At 42.7% G+C, this 20,406-nt stretch overlaps 1 protein-coding gene across 4 annotated transcripts in view; it reads left to right on the forward strand.

The window, feature by feature from the left end:
* Positions 1 to 11,654, forward strand: part of bsna (bassoon presynaptic cytomatrix protein a) — a 118,185-nt gene extending 106,531 nt beyond the window's left edge. For 3 of the 4 annotated variants that reach the window (XM_085345538.1, XM_085345539.1, XM_085345537.1), the window contains 6 exons: positions 427 to 2,920; positions 3,789 to 4,286; positions 5,611 to 5,957; positions 9,408 to 9,501; positions 11,264 to 11,395; positions 11,614 to 11,654. In XM_085345538.1, the coding sequence (XP_085201664.1) occupies positions 427 to 2,920; positions 3,789 to 4,286; positions 5,611 to 5,957; positions 9,408 to 9,501; positions 11,264 to 11,395; positions 11,614 to 11,654 (3,606 nt within the window). The remainder of the gene's footprint in view (positions 1 to 426; positions 2,921 to 3,788; positions 4,287 to 5,610; positions 5,958 to 9,407; positions 9,502 to 11,263; positions 11,396 to 11,613) is intronic. The other variant, XM_085345540.1, reaches the window with a different exon arrangement.
* Positions 11,655 to 20,406: the final 8,752 nt, after the last annotated feature.

The raw sequence follows: 20,406 nt of genomic DNA on the forward strand, positions 1-20,406 counted from the left end.
CCGCCAACTCTCTCCCTTTACCTATAACCCTGTACATTAATTTATTTTTCTTATTTTATTTTATTTTATTTTACCTTATTTGTTTCCTCAACCCTTTTTACATCTCACTCATCTGCTCTGCTTAATTGCTTCACCTGTTTTTTCATCTATCTTTGCTATTGATTTTCCCCATTATCCATACCTCGCCATGTTCATCTCAAATTCTCACTTACCCCCCCAACACACACGCACCTCCCATTTCTCCATCCCCCATTCCTATTCCATTGATCTTCCTAACCACTGTTATCACACTGATCTCCTCATTCCCCACATCTGATGTTTTACATCACCAATCCCCCCCCCCCCCCCCCCATATTCTTCTCCTCTTCCACTCCTTCCCCCGTCTCTCTTTCTTTCTTTCTCTCTCTTCTGTCTCTCTCTCTCCAGCTGGCAGCCCTACAGCAGAGCTCACTGCTCCGCAAGGTCAAGCGAACCCTGCCTAGCCCTCCTCCAGACGAGACTGTTACATCGGCTCACCTGCCCATGATGACACCAGCCCTCCAACAGGTCTACCTGCCCTCCGTGCCCAGCCTCAAGCCCAGCTCCAGGTCTGGCCTGGCTGCGAAAGCCAGCCTCCTCAAAGACCTCACCCATGAGCTCAAGGCCGTGGAGCAAGAGTCAACCAAGCTGAGAAAGCAGCAAGCTGAACTAGAGGAAGAAGAGAAAGAAATTGATGCTAAGCTGAGATACCTTGAGCTGGGGATCCACCAAAGGAAGGAGACATTGGTCAAGGAGAGGGAGAGAAGGGATATTGCCTACCTGAGGTGTATGGGGGACACCAGGGACTATATGTCTGATAGTGAGTTGAATAACTTACGTTTAGCAGCTGCAGCTGCGTCACATGAGAGTAATGGGCTACTAACAACCAGACCAAGCACCGCCCCTCTCAGCCAGTTCACCAGTGACCTCAACACCGCAGCCCAATACCCACCCACCTCGTCCTTCCTTTCTTGTCAGTACCCCCAAAGCCAACCAGCAGCTCCATCTCAGCAACCAAGTGTACCATACCAGTCTGCAACATTCAACCAGCCTCCCTACCCAACAGTGTCACAGTCACAGGCACTGCCACAACCCACTCCCCTTCAAACCCATGCTCCCCCTCCTGGACCTACCTATCAACCTCAAACCTCATATCCTTCTCACACCTACCCCCAAACTCAGCCCCCATACCCCCAGACAGACATGGGGTTACCAGCTGCACCTCAGCCTCAGCCTCAGCCAGGGCATACAGGTTTTGGGCCAGCACCACCCGGTCAGCCACCATACCCCACCCACAGCTCACCCTATCCCAGCGCTGTGTCCTCCTACCCCAGCCAGACCACACCATACCCTGGTCAGCCCCAAGTTGATATCCTCACAGTTCATCCAGGAAGACCGAGGCAGACTTCATTGGCCGATCTAGAGCACAAGATGCCCACCAACTATGAGACTATTAGCAACCCTACTGTTGTGGTTACCACTACTGCTCAGGATGCTACCTATTCCAGTGGAGCCCCATCCTATGCTCAGTACACTGCAGCAACAACAATGGCAAGCTCGTATGGGCCCTATGGGTCAGCACCGGTGTCCAGCAGCTACGGTGGGTACTCAACAATGCCCCCCAGTACATATGGCCAATATACTTCCACTACCACAAGTTCATATGGCCAGTATACCACAACTACTGCTAATACTTATGGCTACACCACCACCACAGCCAGCTCATATGGACAGTATACTTCCACTGTGTCCAATGCCTACGGGCACTCTGTAGACAGTCCTTCCACCTACAGCACAGCAGATGGGATGTATGGGGCTCCTGGTTTAGAGCAAAACATTCCGAGGAACTACATGATGATAGATGATGTTAGCGAGCTGACGGCAAAAGATGGGCTGGGCACGATGACAGGGGACATGATGCATCATGGCGGCAGTGGGCGTTACCCGGGCGACATCCACAGCCACAGCAGCACCACTGGCACGACGCGTGGGGGAACTGGCAGCTCCTCTTATGGCAGGGCACCCGAGGAGGAAGCAGCGATGCAGGAAGAGCTGTACGACCACCATGGCAGGGGTAAGAGCAGCTACAGGCACGGACCTCTAGGGGGCAGCAGCAGCGCTAGCATGGGTGGGGGATCCCCCTATTTCTATGACTTCGACTACAAACATGGCAGCATCCGCTCTGGGGTACAGAAACCTTCACCGTCCTCCAGAACCCTTCTGGCTCCTGCTGTCATGTCATCCAAGCGCAGCAAGCACAGGAAGCTGGGGAGTATGGAGCAAAAAATCTCCAAGTTTTCCCCGATTGAGGAGGCACGGGATGTGGAGGCAGACCTGGCCTCCTATTCCTCAGTGACAGGTGCGGCTTACCCCTCCTCTCACATTCGAGGACGCCAGCTGATCGAGGATTACGGTTTTAAGAGGAGTGCTTACGACAGTGGCAGTGGCACCACTCATGGTAGTCGATACTATAGTATGACGGTGGATGAGGACGATCGAATTTACTACACCTCCACTGGCCGTTCCCGCTCCACTGGCTACGGCATGGACAAGATCTCAGCCAGGGACTACTCCGGGTATCGCAGCCGATCCTATGAGAGGGACGACCGCTCCTATCGATCTGGCTACAGGGGGCGCCATCCAACCCTACAATACTCTGAAGAGGAGAGTCCCCTGAGTCCTTTGGGGAGGTTCATGGGTTCTGGGCGATCGTCAAGTTTAGGTCCCGACCCGTATGACAGTCACAGCGGTAGATGTAAATACTATTATGGCCATTATGGTTCCAGTCACTCGCTGCCAGATGTTCAAGACCACATAAGGGACCTTCCCCGGACACACGTCTACAAATCGGATGATACATACTTTATAGACGATTATCATTGCGCTGTGTCAGACAGCGAAGGTAATTGTGGGAGATGAAATCCCACACAGTCTCACTACCTTCTACTGCTCCCAACGTTTATCTAAACGTCCCCCACCCACCCAAAGGCTAGACTTAGCAAAGAAAAAGAAAGTAAAAAAGAGACATATATAGCTGTTGCATGCTAATGTTTTCGTCATCCTGAGAGTCACTCGGAGCTCTCGTATCAGTGGACTGCTATCTGTCTGTCTGCCTGCCTGTCCGTCCTTCCGCCTGTCCGTCCAGTCGTCTGTCTGTTCCAAACTCGCATGGTTCTTCGGCGTGGTCGTTTTCGTCATTCGCTACACTCTGATTCACTTGAAAGGTCTTTGCACGACACAAATGCATTGTTTTTTCTTTACAGGTTTTTATCTTTACTTATGTTTTTACATGTGTTTGGATCTACACTGCAAAACAGTCCCCCCCTATAGGTTTGATATTTATTCCGTCAAAGAGGTGTTATTGTCTCAAATCAGCAATTAAATAGAGGTTGACTGTTTTATATACCTGCTTTGTCTTGCCAGAGCAGTTATACAGTGTCTTAGTGCAGGATATCTGTCCTCCTCTGTCACTGGCTTTTAATTTGAAATGAACACAAAAACAGCAGCCAAAGCAGACAGTTTTGCAGTGTTTGTTTTATTCTGGTAATATTGTCTTGTATTGTGTGAAGTTTACATGTTTTAAGTGTTAAGTGCATGGATGTAAAACTTTTATTTTTATTTTTCTGCCCTTCTTTCTGTGTCTACCCCTACCCACTCTTTTCTTTTGCATGCGGTTGGTCTTCCTCCTGCCTTCTTCCTTCTTTCAGCCTGCATGCCGCTGTCTCCGAACGACATGGAGATTGACTGTGATCTGCTCTCGGTTTCCAAAGCCTACCATCTGGGCCAAGAAGAAACCGACTGGTTTGAGAAGCCACGCTCCAGTTCTCGTCACTACGGTAGCAGCCACTCTGGGAGGAGCCGGCACAGTGTCAAACACACCTACCATGATTATGATGAGCCTCCTGAGGAGGACCTGTGGCCCCAAGATGAGTATGGCCACACAGGGCGACACTCATCATCTCGCGACCACAGACACCATGGCAGTTCTAGCCGCCATTCTTCCTCCTCACGTCATTCAGATGAGCCTAGGTCCTCAAGATCCTCTAAGGGGCACCCCAAAGACCCATCTATGCGCCATGATCCCTCAGGAAGATCTTCATCTACAGGAAGACGTGTTGACTCAAGATCCGGTGGGTACCACTCTTCCGACTACTCCCGCGACTCATCTGGGCATCATCATGGCCAGCGTTCCTCCAGACAGGGCGACCCACACAGGTCTTCACGTAGCAAGTCCCAGGGTCCAGTGGACATGCAGGGGCAGCCACCAGGTACATACGAATGTTGAATCTCTTGTCAAACATGATTAGAGCGCAGTCTTTGTACTTTATACCTCAATGTATAGGTTAATTACAGTGTATTCGAAACCCGTTGACTTAAGTATATTGCAAAATATTGTACAGACTAGAAAGAGTTTATCTAAGTTATTGATTATGTGATTATTGGACTGACTGTTCAATTGATTTATATTTTCTAATTAACTGCACATTTATCTGAGAATTGAAAGCAATTATATATTATTGAATGTTATATTACACACTACGTTATAATGTCATTGTCTTTATAATGAAAGACAATGAAGAAGCAGTAAAAGATGCATCAACTAAAAGTCCTTTTCCTGAGAACAACAGCATTAGATCTCATTCGGATTCTGCTTATGTGGGCGATATAGATTAGACTGAAGTATGTTTCAGTTAGTTTAGTTTAAAATAAAAAAAACACTTATATTGCTTTTCGCCATAAATCTCAAAACTTTTTCATAATAGCACCTGCACTATTATATATCCCTAACTAATGAAGCTCGTTTCTTGTTTTTAGTGTCTGATCTAATAATGCTGATCCATGAGCTTAACCTTAATACTGAACACATGATTGTGTCACTTTTATAAATGTGTCTTAAAAAATGAAACTACAGCAGGCACTGGAGTTAATACCGTGTTCTTTTTTTAAATCATTTAAGTCTTAGGTAGAAGTATTTAATAACCCCTGTTGTTCAGATTGTGTTTGATGCTTTTTTTACACTCATATATTCCCTCAGGGAACAACATTTTCTAATTAACTATATAATATCAGGCACATGTTTTCCAAGAAATGTGCTATCACCATGGCTGTTTTCTTAGCACTGCAGTCATTAAATCACTGCTTTCATCTATGCTCACAACATTGTTGTGTGTCATCATCTCATGCCTGTGTTTCCTGTCAGTTACTATTACACTGTAATAAAATCTGAAAGTACTTTATAAGAGAAAGCCAGAGTAAGCCGCTTCTTTTATCAGTACATTGTAGTTTTGGTTTTATAAAAGCATAACTTTCTCTGTGGAAGATGGTAGCGGAAATCATCTAACTTGCATAACCGACTTGGAAATGTGTGCACAAGACAAGAAACAGATGACGCAAAGGTCAAAGATGTGTTGACTGAATCCTTTCAGCTGCCAATCATTCCTTCAGTTTTGACAACAGTTACAGGCCTTCAGGCAGTAGCTGCAGAAAAAATCAGTGCTGAATTAATGTCCTGTTTTTTTATTGGCAAGAAGAGTCCATTTTCAAGCAATAGCCACAAACTGTTTATAAAAAACACCCTTTTTTTCCACTCAGGCTCCTCAAGGTCTGGCAGTGGCTCTGCTAGGGCTCAGGGATCTGCTGGTGGGCCTACGGGATCAGGACGGCAAGGTGGCCCGGGTTCCCAGACAGATGGGGCTCCGGGACAGAGGGCTCAACTCCAGCAGCAAGCCCAGACTTCAGCAACCAGACCAGGGCAGCCCGGTGCCACAACAACCAACAGCTCCCAGCAGCAGCCCCAAGCCCAAGGACAAGGCATGGGCATGGGAATGGGAATGGGAATGGGACAGGGCCAGGCCAAACCGGGGCAGATGGGACCAGCAGGTGGACCCATGGGCCAAGCCAGGCAGACAGGTCCAACAGGAACTACAACATCCACAATTGTGAGTCCAGAAAGAAAAGATGACTCTTCTAAGTAAGGATTTGAGGCTTGTTTTGTTTTCTATTCTGTATGAGGTAAAAATAAAAAATATGCATCTTTCGGTGCACTCAAATGGTTCAATTCACATTTGTATTTGACATTTTGAAGAAAATGTCATAAAAGGATGTTTTTGGTTTTATGAAGTAACATAAGAAGTATTTCATGACCATTACAAAAATATCTTTCAATATTCACATTACATATGCCATCCTACTGCACAGTAACAATTTATTTTGTTTTAGTCCTCCAGCCCTTTCACTTTCAGCTTGTCTCCACTTGTCTCCTTTGCACTCCTCCATCCTCCACTGTCCCTCCACAGTCCCCGAGATAAGAGCTGGTCCTCCTCCCAGTTCAGATAGTATATTGAAATTCTGCCTCGCCTCTGCTGGCAAGTTTTATCTTACACTGTGATTAACAGAGAGGCAGTTGATAACTCAGCGTAGCTGATTCACTGTCTGCTAGATGCTCAAGAAATTCTCACTCATAAAGTCTCTTTGCAAAAATCTATTCTCACCCTGCATTTCCTCCATAATCAGAAATCCATGTCAATCTATTTTTCTAGCTGAAGCAAAAAAATCTCACTCTGACATTTAACCCAAAACCTGAGATAGTTCAGAGATTCTCTTCATTCAATCTTTAGTAAATATATGAATGACTTTCAAGCTCACAAAGCCACTATCACCGTGCCGGTTATTACTACCCCAGAATCATTCATAATGTGCTTTCAGAGCTGAAGGGTGTTCATGATTTTCATTTTGGTACATTAGTATAAAGTCAGCAGGAAAAATGAAAAGTGAAATTGTTCATAAAATCTGATGTAAAATTATGCAGGGATGGGTTTTGCAAATGCTTCTGACAGGAAACCATAAACAAAACAAAAAAAATTGCGGTATGATAATTATTCAGCGTGTGAACTCATTCACTTGCACTCTTATGTTGGGTCCATTATGTAATTAAAAAGCATTGATTAAGTGGCTGTAAATAATGAAATTCTGTATGCTGCATTGTGCACCATTATGCATCACCTATGTTCTGCAGCAGCAAAAAGAATGAAATGGAAATGATGCAGCATATTTTGGGATTAAAAATAACAGTTCACTGTCTTTGAAGTCAGGTTTATTTATGGATTGCTTTAAATAGAAGCTTTAAATAAATCGCACACACACAGTTTACAGAAAACAGAGGAGCCAGTCTATCATAAAAGATAAAAATGACAGGGATCCAAACACTGGTTCATATTTCCTGTGTTCAGATAATCCAAGCTGTTACTGTGATGGATATCAGAAATGGTCTGGTGTGTATCTTTCCTGAGGCCATTGTCCATTTAGTTCTCAGATGTTGAATGCAGAGCAGTGGGGTGTCGGGGTGGGGGTTTGAGAGAGAGGGACACAACAGCACAGAAACTTTCAAACTGATCACAATGACACAGCAGATTCAAATAAATCAACTGAACCTATCAGCTCCAGTACTGGCAACTTTGTGTCACATAGATGAGTGCCAAGGGAATAAATGGATTAAATATGGATTTGATTGACAGCAACATCAGAACTCAAGATAAAAAAAATGAAAAGAAAAGAAATGAAATGAAGCATTTTTATATAAAACTTTACTTTGGTAGTTAGTAGTAATTCTTTCCAGGGGTTTTAAAAGTATCAAACACACTGATCAGGCATACATTATGACCACCTCTGTAATGTTGCGTTGGTTCCCCATTTGCTGCCTAAACAGCCCTGACCCTGTCGAGGGACTCCTGAAGGTGTGTTGCGTGTGTATCTGACACCAAGATGTTAGCAACAGATCCTTTAAGTGCAGTAAGTTGTGAGGTGGGGCCTCCATGGATCGAACTTGTTTTGTCTAGCACATCCCACAGATGCTTGATTGGATTTAGATTTGGGGAATTTGGAGGTCAAGTCAACACCGCAAACTCGTTGTTGTGGTCTTCAAACTATCCCTGAACCATTTTTACTTTGAGGCACGGTGCAATATCGTGCTGAAAGAGGCCACGGCCATCAGGGAATAACATCCAGGTGAATGGCAGGACCCAGAGTTTCCTAGCAGAACATTGCACAAAGCTTTACACTTACTCCACCAGTTTGCCTTCTTCCCAAAGTCCATCCTGGTGCCACGTGTTCCCTTGTGAAGCGACGAACACGCACTCAGTCATCCATGTGATGTCAAAGAAAACATGATTCATCAGACTGAGCCAACAAACTTCTTCCATTGTTCTGTGGGCCAGTTGTGAGCTCACGTGTCCATTGATGGTTCTTTCAGTGGTGAACAGGGGTCAGTTGACTGGTCTGTGATTGTGCAGCAACATAGACAACAAACTGCGATGCACTGTGTATTCTGACGCCTTTCTATCAGAACCAGCATTAGATTTTTCAGCAATTTGAGCTGGAAAGCTCATCTGTTGGATCGGACCACACGGGCCAGCCTTTGCTCCCCACATTCATCTGTCAGCCTTGGCTGCCCTTGACCATGTCACTGGTTCTCCACTGTCCCTTCCTGTGACCACTTCTGATAGATACTGACCACTGCAGACCGGAACAACCCCACAAGAGCTGCAGCTGTGGAGATGCTTTGACTTGGTCGTCTAGCCATCACATTTTCTCTCTTGTTAAATTCATTCAAATCCTTACTCTTGCCGTTTTTTCCTGCTTCTAACGCGTCAACTTTGAAGACAAAATGCTCACCTGCACCCTAATATTAACAAGCCCCATGATGAAGCGATAGTTATTAGTTATTAGTATTTACCTGTCATTGGTCATAATGTTATGTCTGATCAGTGTGTAAGGGTGAGAAGTTAAAGAAAAAGCTCCAGTGTGTGGTTTTAGTCCATTTGTCCCCTTAAAAAGGGGACAGTTCAAATTAGTACAAAAGAGTGTTCTTTTCCCCCAGGAGGGCTCCAGGGACTTTAACAACCAATGTCAGGGTGCATTGACTCTGTAGATATGTTTTTTCACTTTGTTCTTCTTCTGGGTTTGTGAATCAACCCCACCTCAAGAGAAAACCCTCAGACTGACACTTGACAGTGTTGAAAGTCATCATTCAGTCAGTCATCATTCAGTGAGCTGTCACAATACAACACAATAAGGGAGCAGCTTTCTCTCCAGTCTTGCTTCTGTCTCTCCGTCTCTTATCTATCACTTCAGCTGTCTTCTTCTCTTTTTATCTCGTATTGTCTCACTCTTTCATTCAAGTTTTATTCGAGTAAACAGAACTAAATCCCACATTCCTCCAATTCCTGTCTGCCACCAGCGATGTGAATACATGACAGACATTTTTCCCTGACTGTCTTCTACTTCCAACCTTTTTGCAGTGAAAAGAAGGTAAACATGGGATGTCAGTATTTCTAAATGGATGAACTTTGACCCTTTTCTCTCCCCCTCTCTCCATCTCTTTCTGCCTCCAGCCCAAGATCGACACACCTCCAGCAACAGCTATTGGAGCAAAAGCAGCACCTGTCTTGGCCTCAAAGACTGCCCAGCCCCCGCTCACAGGCATAGGTACTGTACACTCATCACACACACAAAACACACAGAATCCCAAAATTCCACAACTTGCCAACTGCTTCCCACTATGTCTGAATTATGTAACCACTGCGCACTCTTTCATCTAATCTGAGATTAATCTGCAGCTAATCCAACAGTGGAAAAACACACAGGAGGGCTTTCACTTCATGGCAGTAATTCCTCATGAATATGCCAAGTCACGACATAATGTGTTAGTTAGGTAATAGTATAGTAGTATTTGTGTTAATCTTCATCTCGCAAAATAATATCTATGCTTTTTTACCCCTTTCTAACATTTTTAGTAACTTTCTATTAAAATGAATCAATACTGAATCGATCATTAGTTTGAGGTCGCTGCCCTTAAAACTTGGTTACAGACAGTTGTTTTCCTTCTGTCTTTATATTGAAGAGAGGATGACCTTAAAGGGAGAGCAGCTAATCTAACTTGTTTCATACATGGATAAATCGAGGGACATGAAAGATTTTTTAAAAACATTCTTCATTTTTAATCATTAATTTTTAGTCCAATCATGTGAATCTAATTGCTCAACTTTAAATTCAGAAAATTCACATTTTTCTTTTTTAGAAATAACCTTACAAAACATTATAATGAAGTGGTGATGGACAGCTTAACAGATGAGCTGACACTGGAGTCATGTTTGCTGATGACACTGTGATTTGTAGTGAGAGTAGGGAGCAGGAAGAAGAGTGTGTAGAGGTGGAGGCGCACACTGTAGAGGAGACTGGAAGCCAGAAGAAGCAAGACACAATATAGCGTTGTGATGTGAAGATTCCAGGAGTAGAGGTAGTGAAGGTGAAAGAGTTTAAATACCTGGGGTCAACCAGCCAAAGCAATAGAAAGTGGGTGGAGCCACTATGACCTGCTATGATCTGTGGTTTGGAGACAGTAGCTTGGATACAAAGACAGGAGGCCGAGTTGGAGTGGCAGATCTGAATATGCTAAGATTTTCATTGGGACTAATCAGGAGGGACAAGTACATCAGAGGGACAGCTCAGGTTGAGCAAGATGGTTTGGACATGTGCAGAGGAGGGATAGTGGATATACGGGACGATCACGTAGAAGATTCATGGATGCAGGAAGGAAGGACATGTTGATGTGAAAGAACAGTATGATAAGGATAGGGTGAGATGGAGGATAGGCTGATAATCCGCTGTGGTGACCCGTAAAAGGGAAACCGAAAGAAGAAGAATTAAAAATAGCACCTGGATTGGTGCTGTTTTGGGACAGAACATCAAAGGCTAATTAATATTTTAGTGAAATTGCCATTTTGTTGGAAAATCAATTATTTAAACATCTCAACGAATGAGTAGATAGAAGATCCAGCTGAAAATGGGATGAAGCTAATTTTTCTTAAGGAAGGAAATCAGCAAACAGGAAGCCTATGTAGGTCTATCCGAGGGGACCTAATGACCAAAGAACGGCTGCAGGCAAGCAAATAAATCAAATAAATCAGCAAACTTAAAGGGCAGAAAAAACTCAACAGGGCAACTGATGAGCGATGCAGTTCTTCTACTGCCCTAATTTTTAAAGCTCGGTAAATAGACACACAACACCGGACACCAGATCCCATCATAAAATTCATATTTGCTAACAGGTGCCACCGAATATGAAATCTGGACAAATATAGATTCCTCCTCTACTCAGTCTTCTTCCGTATTTTCGTCTCTGGCCATGTTTCCTCTCCCACATCCCATCATCCTCTCCCTTTCTTCCACTCGCTGTATTTCTGTCCAGGCTCCAAAGCTGCTCCTAGACCTGGTGGTATTGGCAGTGCTGCAGCAGGTCAACCGGGCATGGAAGGAGAAGGCATGTTTTCTAAGATCCTGCCTGGAGGAGCCGCGGAGCAGGCTGGCAAACTGGGAGAAGGTAACGCCAATGAATCAGCAGAAAACAGAGAGAGCGCATTAAACATAAAATTGGTTGTAATCTAGTACTGAACTGATTACGATAAAAAGGATAATAAAGTATAAATAACTGTTAGAAAAAAGAAACTTTTACAACTCAATTTTACTTTATTGCTCAATAACCCACAGAGAAATCTGCAACATTCATCTAACTCTCCGTTTTTGTCCACTTTCCTCCAGCGATCTCTGGTTTTGGCAAGAAGTTCACCTCTTTCTTCTGAGGTGCTAAGATTAAGGTATTTTTTCCCTTTTTTTTGCTCCTATTCATTCCTACATGCTCTTTACAAAGACACGCATCCATAAGATACAGCAGATAATGTATAAAATATGTAAATAATAGAATTTCTCTTTCATTTATTGTCCTGTCGCTGCACAGTTTATTTTATAAAAAGCACAGACAGAAAAAAAGAATAACAAAAATAGCACGCTTTTCTTGATTGTCATAGTACAACACAATCAGAAAGCAGTTGTATTTTTGGTCAGTGATTCATGTACAAAGACCTGGAAAGATTTCTCCTTGTCTTCAGTGGACGAGTGCATCTCAGACATTAGGTATAAAAATAACTCTGCGAGATGCTGCTAGTTCAAAGTCTGGTGGGATTTTGACAGCTAGCTGGAGCATGTTATGTGTTGACTCTTGCAGGCTGTGGGGAGTGGGCGGCTTAAAATGGTTTTACACAGAACAGCCAGTGTGTTCATGAATCAGTGTGTGAGCAGTGTGTCTGTGTCTCAGTGTCATTGTGTTAGTGCTAATTTATATTTGGTCCTCTTGCTGCTCTGTGAAAGCAGGGTGAGAATTTAACAGTGACAATGACAGCTAATTGCTACTATGACCCACAGTTTGCATCACACAGGCTGTTTGTGTACGCAGCAGGTTATCAGCTGAATGTACATATGCTGCGCTCACTACGACCACCGGAGCTGTAGACTTGAGACAACTGATTTGGAAGAGATAGTATTTGTTTTAAAATGATTTCTTGACTTGAGACATAAAAGCAAATTCAAGTCATTTTGAATTTGCAGAACCATGATAAATAAATAAGACAGTGATGAGCAGGTTTTGTAAATACCTTTAATTGTGCTTACTGGGCCTTTACACAAAAAGGATTTTTTTAAAGGATGAATGTACTGCAGACACCGGTGCATAATTTCTCCCCCTGAATGATTTGTAAGCTAATGTACTGCTTTTTGTAGCACTAGCAATTTGATATGCTGACTTTTCAAAGTGAATATTTGTGTGTTTGCAGGACTATTCAAACAGCCATGAGGCCTCATACCAGAAAAACCTGTTGCGTTCCCCCTGCTTTTATTTTACTAAAAGAGAGAGAGAAAGGAGAGAGAGAGAGCGGGGAACAGAGAGGAGAGCTGAGCAAACTGGTGAGTACTCAACACTCACAAAGCTTAAACTTTTTGCTGGTGTTTTCTGAAATTGCAGTGCATTTGACCTCTCTAACTCATGTTAACATTGTCTGATATTACAATTTATTTCATGATCTAAAACATGTAAGTGTGACAAATGTGCAAAGACTAAAAAAAATCCCTGTACATACAATATAATGTACTTTGTAAGATGCCTAAAATACTCCTGCTTCCTCTTGCAGCCAACAAGGACTGAAATCCTCTGGATGCTTCATGTTACCAGCTTGTGCACGCACTGGAAGAGAGAATACACCGCTCTCTCTGACACGCCAGACAGTGAGTTACTTTTTACTTTACCTAACTGATCCATCAAGATCTTTTCATCCGTGGAAAGCCTCCCTGTAAAATGTTTCTTTTCAGATTCTCAAGTTCCTCAAGTGTTTTGTGGTATGTCAGTCACTGTTGTGATAATAACGATAATTATCACACACACACAAAAAGCAAAAATGTGTACATCTGTAAATTGTCGCGTCCATAATACAGCCTTTGTCATGTGGAGATTATCTGCGCGTTGTCTGTTTCTCAAAAAGCTTAAAACCAGTTGGTTTATTTTGGATTGCACCTTGAAAGCTGCCAGTTCTAAAACTGTTGCACTGATTTATGAAATGGCAACAAAACATCAAACTCCAAATAGGATCCAAATACGGTTGGCAGCTCATTTTGTTGCTCAATGAACCAAAGAGAGCTAAAGCTCCGAAATTTAGCTAAACCGTTATCAGTGTTTGTCTTTGATCAACGCTCAGTGTGAGACAGTGAGACTAATAAAATGAGATGTTTGCCTAAATACTTGATCTTTTTCCTTTGTTTTGATGACATTGCACAATGACTGCACGTCAGAATCTAAAAAAGGCCAAGGTATATTTTGGGAGTTTTTTATATATACTTTGATGACAACATCACAAAAGTCAGAAGGTGCAACAACCTCACTACCTAAATATAAATCAATTATACCAATAGTTGTAAGTGAAAAAGTACTTAAAGTGTTTTAAACAGTAAGTATGTGTTGTGTATAAATTTCAGACATCTGTTTTTAGATCACATATTAATCACATTACTGAATAACTTTATACGACTGCACTATTCCAGCCAGAGTTACTGTCACAGTTCTGTTTGTTAGTCCACTGATGGAAACAATTTAGTTAAAAAAATATTAAAACTATATTAGAGGGATATTGTAGTTTTGGTTAAATAATGGCATCTGCTTTTTATGGCTTTTTTATATTGTAACCACACTTCTCTCTCTAACTTTAACCATGTATTTATATGCATAAACTTACATTACCAAATATAAAATCATAGGGTTAATTTAGGTAGACCACAAAGTCGAGTTACATGCTACAGTTGAAGTGTAAGTAGCTGATGGCTCGCCTGACCCGCTTTCACACATCCAGTGAGAGAATGTCACATAGAAATGCTTTATGAATTGATCTGCTCTGCTCAAAATTGCATGTCTACAAGCCACTTTGCAACCCACCTCCATCCCAGCTCCTCGTACCTTTCATAATCAAATAAGTACCGATCCAATTTTTTAAGTAAATATTTCTCACCAGATGTAGCAACTTGGGGTAATGGGCAGGCATTGATGTTGCTACTGTTGCTCAGGGTATGTGCAGTGTTGCATGTGTGCCATAAAAGATAATAAAATGAGCCTATAGATTGCATATACGTGTGAGACTTTTTGTGCATGCATGTGTTTCTAAGTGCTCTGCAGCCACACACCACATGACTAAATGCTGCAGAGGGAGTTCTATATGTCATTTTACTCCTGCTGTCAGACATTTTTTTGTCCCTTTTTTCTCTGTGCGTGCTCCCATTTTTGCTTTTCTTTTTACCAGATATTTTCTTTTCTCTCCATCAACTGTAGAAGTCTCCTATTTCTTGTTCTGTTACTGCTCTGTCTAATTTCCAACACCCATGGAGAAATAATAATAATTGATTTCTTGTTTTTCTTTTCTCCCAGTTGTTGCTATCTAATCCTTGCATTTTTTTTTCTTTGCTATATGTCAAATGTACTTCCATAGCTGCCATTGACTCAAAAACTACTTAAATCCTATGTTACGATCTCATGACAAAACCATGTGCATTCATGTCTTGGTTAAACAGCTTCCAGTCTTTTGGAAAGAGCCTGGTTGCAGGGGTTTGCTCCCATTGAGCCACAAGAACACTAAATAGGTTGGCCACACTGATACTTGCTTGAGTCCGTGATAATCTTTCATTTCAGCCTAAACGTTCTTGATGATATAAACTATTTGTTTCCTACGAGCATGGAAGCATTTCTTTGTGGCCCTCTGGTTTGCCACGTTGACACAAGAAAGGGCCTTCCACTCACTTTCTCTTAAATATGATTTCTTTTTAACCTGAGTCTTCAAATTTCCCGATCTGAAATAATAAGGACTGAAGCGATCATCAACCAGTCAACAGACCAAAATAGAAATATGTGTGTAGATACCTTTGGCCACATAGTGTCCCCTCATCCCACAATATTTCTCTGTCTCCTCCCTCTGTCCAGTTACTCAGTCAGTGTGTCTTTGTGTGCTCGTACTAATACATCTTTGTGTGAGTCACTGTCCTTGTTTGTGTGTTCAAGTTGTGTACCAGCCCTTTGGGTGCCTGTGCTCACTGGAACAGATTAAGTCTGGCGCTGGGAAACATATAAATATATGGCACGCTGGAGCAGTTAATCTGGGTCAGGCACAGTGGAAAAGAAAACTGGAAGGCAGTAATTGTGCAAATATGCATTTGATACCATTTCTTTTTAGGGAAATACATTTTTATTGGTACTATCACTTACAAAAAGGAGCTCATGGATTGCATGAGTTCATTTTTTGCATTTTGCAAATAACACGAAACCTTTGTTGTTATGCTAATCTGATTTGCAGATGATGTAGATGCTCCAGTCATTATGTTTTGGTAACATTACTTAAAAACCTGCCATGCTTGACATATCTTCTACAGAGGAAGCTGAATTTGGGGATGAGTGGGATGAGGGCACTGAGATAGTTAAACAGCCTCTTTTGGCCATACCTGTCAGATGGATGACTTTCCACCTGAGTTCCTTAAGGTTCTGGATGTTGTTGATTGACATGCTTCTGGAACACTGAATTGAGGTCTGGGCTGTTGCCTCTCGTTTGGCAGACTGTGGTGGGAATCTAAATAGAGGGATCCCCTTTTCAAGAAGGGGATCCCTCTATTTAGAGAGGGCTCACACTCTTCTGCCTCCTTGGAAAAACCTTCAACAGGGTACTGAAGAGGAGAATCTGTCTGTTAGTCAGACTTGGATTCAGGAGAAAACAATGCAGTTTTCTTTGTGGTCACAGGACACTGGACCAGCTAGTCATCCCCTAAGGATATTTAAGGATGTGTGGGAGTTCGTCCAACTACCCTGCATGTGTTTTGTAGACCTAGGGAAGGCAATCAATCACATCTCTCGGGGGTTCATGTGGTGAGTGCTTCAGGAGTATGTGGTATCTGGCCTCTTTGGCCAGTAATAAGTCAAACCCATTCCCTTTGGGTTTTGGACTCTACCAGAAGATTTGTCGATGTAACCGAGTGACCTCCAGCTTGTGTTGGAGCGCTTTGCAGCTGAGTGCGAGAGTGAGAATTAGCACCTCGGTGTGGTTCTCAGGCTGAAAAGAGTGTAGTGCCCACCCCAGGTTAGGGGGAGTTGTTGCCCACAGTAGAAGGATCTCAGTGAGAGTGATAGATGGATTGGTGTGGTGTCTGCAGTGATGCAGATCTGTTGTGGGGAAGAGAGAGCTGAATGTGAAAGTGAAGCCGGTCGATCTATGCTAATACCCTCATCTACGGACACGAGCTGTCGGTCACCACCGTGAATACAAAAAGCAGAGATGTGTTTCCGCTAATGGGTGGCTGTGGTCTTTCTTAGCCAAAGGGGGAGAAGGTTGGCCATTCAGTCAAGACTCAGAGTTGAGCCGCTAGTCCTCCACAGTGAAAAGAACCAGCTGAGGTGGCTTGAGCATCTGTGATGCTTATATCTTGTTTCCCTCTACTCCTCTCTCCTCTGAACATGCAAATGAGAAGGGATTGCCTGGAACATGCAGGAGTTTTGCATTTAATTGATTACATTGTGCTGCACATATAAACTGGAGTGTTTTGTTATTTGCTTTGACTTTTAAGGCTGAAGCAGGAAAGAGTTCTGAGTGAATGAAAACAGGATTTCTTGAGCAAGACTCAGCACTACTTCTTTTTTTTCTCAATGAAAGACCTCAATCTCACAGGTGTGACGTAAATTTAATTGCAAAAGTGAAATGCGTAGAAACTGTAAGCACAAATTGGTGAGAATGATGACTTTATTTAGCAAAATCACTGAGTATTAAATTATTGCTACAGTATTATTAGCTTTGTTCCGTGAGAATCCTCTGCTTCACTAATGTGCAGACATACAGTAAGGGAGCGTGCTTACTATCCACTGTTATTATGTGCTTGTGTGTTTGTGTGCATCTGTTCAACAAGCAAGACCGGCAGTCTATTCCTTAGACTAACACTCCCTCTAGTGGACATCAGTACAAATGTGTAGACTAATTCCTTTAATGTCTGTGTGTCTTTAACATTTAAAAATGTATATCCACAGGGAAACACTATTCTGCTTTATCCTTGTCTATAGTTCACACAAAAGATCTGGACTCAATCCATTGTCCCCTCTGTGCCTTCTATGTCAAAAGGACAGCAGCTGTGATGTTGTAAATAGTGGTTATTCTGTACATATGTGAAAGAAATAAGCTTTACAAGGTGAAGCAAAGTTACAGTGGGTTATATTGGTGCGGTAGCAAATGATGCACCACTGCTAATGCATCTAACAGTAGACTTTTATGAACATATACATACAGAGACACCAGACCAAACGGGGTGTGTTCTATATTTTGATAAAATTCCTTTTCTGTTTTTTGTTTTTTTTAGATAAAGTCCAAGCCAGGATCCATCTTCTGAAGGAGTCTCTTCATCCATCCGACAGTCCCAGCCAAAGAAGCAGATGTGAATATTGCAGAGTCCTTGAACCAACCAACCCACAGTTCTTCCAAATCCAAAAGAGCAACTGGGAGCTAAAATTGGTCTTTGCTTTTGGTTTTCCTTGGAGATCTCCACAGCTGAGGGAGACACGTGGAACCAACTCAGGCCCTCCATGTAGATTTAACATCAGTGGACGGAAATATGGTTGGTGTATATGGGTGATGCAGTTCTGTTGTCATGGGCTGATGTTCATTCCCGCTAACAGCGTATAGGAAATGCTGGCTTTACCAAGCTGGTGGCATGCAGGAATCTTTGCATTCATAGTCCTTTGCTAAAACAAGGAAAAGTATCAACCAAACTCCCCTCTCTCCTCTTTTCCGTCTCTTTTCGAAGTAAAGAAAGCGTGGGGCAAACGGATTAAACCGTTGGAGAACTGCAGGTTTTTCTGGTACTAAAGACTTCTTGTTTGCTGACAAAATGAAGAAACAGAAACGTCTCTCTGAATGAATAAGACTATGACAATGACTTGGCCGACACAGAGGGAGCGTGTTGGCATGCATTTCTTTCCACGGTTTGCTCTGTTTTTATCTACATTCCAGATCGGAACAGTTCCCTCTTCCTCACCTCTCTGCATTTCTTGAATGCCGATTCTTCTTTCTTTCCAGTCCCCGTCAAACGATCCACGCCACGCCATGTCTTTAAAGAAGTGGATTTTAAAAAAAAAAAAGAAAAGAAGAAAGGAAAATGTAGAAATTTGGAATGCATGGAACTTTATATCCAAGACCTTACACTGTTCATCGTTACTTAACAGAGGCCATAAAGACACTGGAAACACATCGACATAAACAGTAACGAAAAAGAGAGATTACTGAAGCAACACACAGGAATCCGGCCACGGGAATAAGAGGAGCATTTACTTTTACTGAGTTTTTGTTGTTGTTTGTTATGTTCGTTATGTAGAATGAAGCTATAAATGGTTGGATTATTTATTTATTTATTTATTTTTTAACCAGCCATTGCAAAGCCATTAAGACAATATTAGCCTGCAGTGCTTGTGGCAATCTCTGCAAAATTTGTTTCTCGGATACTGCTCGTGTTGTCATAGGTGGTTGTCACTTTTGTTGATTTCTTTTGATTTATTTAGTTTTCTAATCTATTTTTTTTAATTTGCCTGGTTTTATGTTGCAGGTTACCAGTATCGCCTTAATCATTTTTACATGTTTTATTTTCAGGTAACAGTGGCATACTTTTTTATGATATCCTGTAAACACATCATCCGTCACATCCTTTGTTTTTTTTTTATGTAGTAACATCAGCTGGAACACTGGCCACAGAGAGATTAATTTCTATTTTTTTAAATTGACATTGTTTTGATAATTTTTTGTGATATTATTTTTCATTTCTATTTTTCATTTTCTATTGTTTTTTTTACCCCCTTCCATTTGATTTTTCCTGACTTTTTATTTATTGTGAATAATTATAAAAGCAATAGGGCAAGAGGCGATGAAGTAAAGAGCACAATCATGTGTCATTTCAAGAGTTGGTGGAATAGAAATGTGTTGCCTCCATCTGTCTAACTTACCACCGATGTCTGACTTAAAAGTACCGCAAAATTCACTCTTTACACTGCTGTGCCAGAGAGCAGGAGTTTGCCTGATCACCACAAGTCCGCCCAGATCTTTCCCTCCGACCGGCAGTAACCTGTTTTGGAGTGTTACACTGCTACATAAGCCAGCTGGAGTCTGATCGAAAAGCACTGCAGGGCAGCACAGAGGCACTCGAAAAGCAGACCAGTCCACACACTGAGGCAGAGCTGAACTTGACGTCATTTCCCGTCGGGAGTCAGGGGAAGGGGGAGTTGTTTGTGCCCGAGGACGATTCTTCCGGCCACTTCAACGCTCCTTTTAGGGAGGCTGGAAAAGGCTCATCCGAGCTCTTCGCACTCGAGTTTTTGTCAGCATGCGCCTTCACTCTGTCAAATGTGCACATGAAAGCACACTCTAAATGGTGTCAAAAAGGGAAAAGAATTGTGACTGAAGAACCAGAAATTAACACACTTGGTTGTGTCACACAAAGTCACTTGCCTCCCCCCCCCCCCCACCTTTAACTTTCTATCGTTGGTGGCATCGACAACTCTACCCCCCTCCCCCCAAAAAAACCCTCTCTCTGAGACTGCCAGCTGTCAAGGAATCTTCTCAGGTCAGTGTTCTCCCTGCTGTTGCTCCTGCAGTGTATTGTGGGGTCTGTGGTAAGGTACTCAAAATGTACTCTGTCAGGCCAATCATCGTGAGGCCCTCAGCAAAACTAAATGGAACCAACCAACTTCTGCTGTATATTGTCTGTGTGAACACTCGCTGGGAACCTTCGCATGCGTCCCGGCGCAGAAAACCTCAGTCACCTCTATATCGTTCTGTTCCTAATGTTTGTACGTGTGTGCGGGTTCTGTATGCGTGTATTTAACAACCATCATCTAATGTGGAGGGGAAAGGAACACAAAAAAAACCCCTGGAAAAAAACAAGACAACCACGAGTTTAATCACGACAAATATGGTGGGCAGAAGAGGCGACCTCTCATCTCCAGTCGTT

This window comes from Diplotaxodon limnothrissa, linkage group LG20 (assembly GCF_057381915.1).
Source record: "Diplotaxodon limnothrissa isolate DT_005_m linkage group LG20, D_limnothrissa_male_GT1.1, whole genome shotgun sequence".
Taxonomy (NCBI): Eukaryota; Metazoa; Chordata; class Actinopteri; order Cichliformes; family Cichlidae; genus Diplotaxodon; species Diplotaxodon limnothrissa.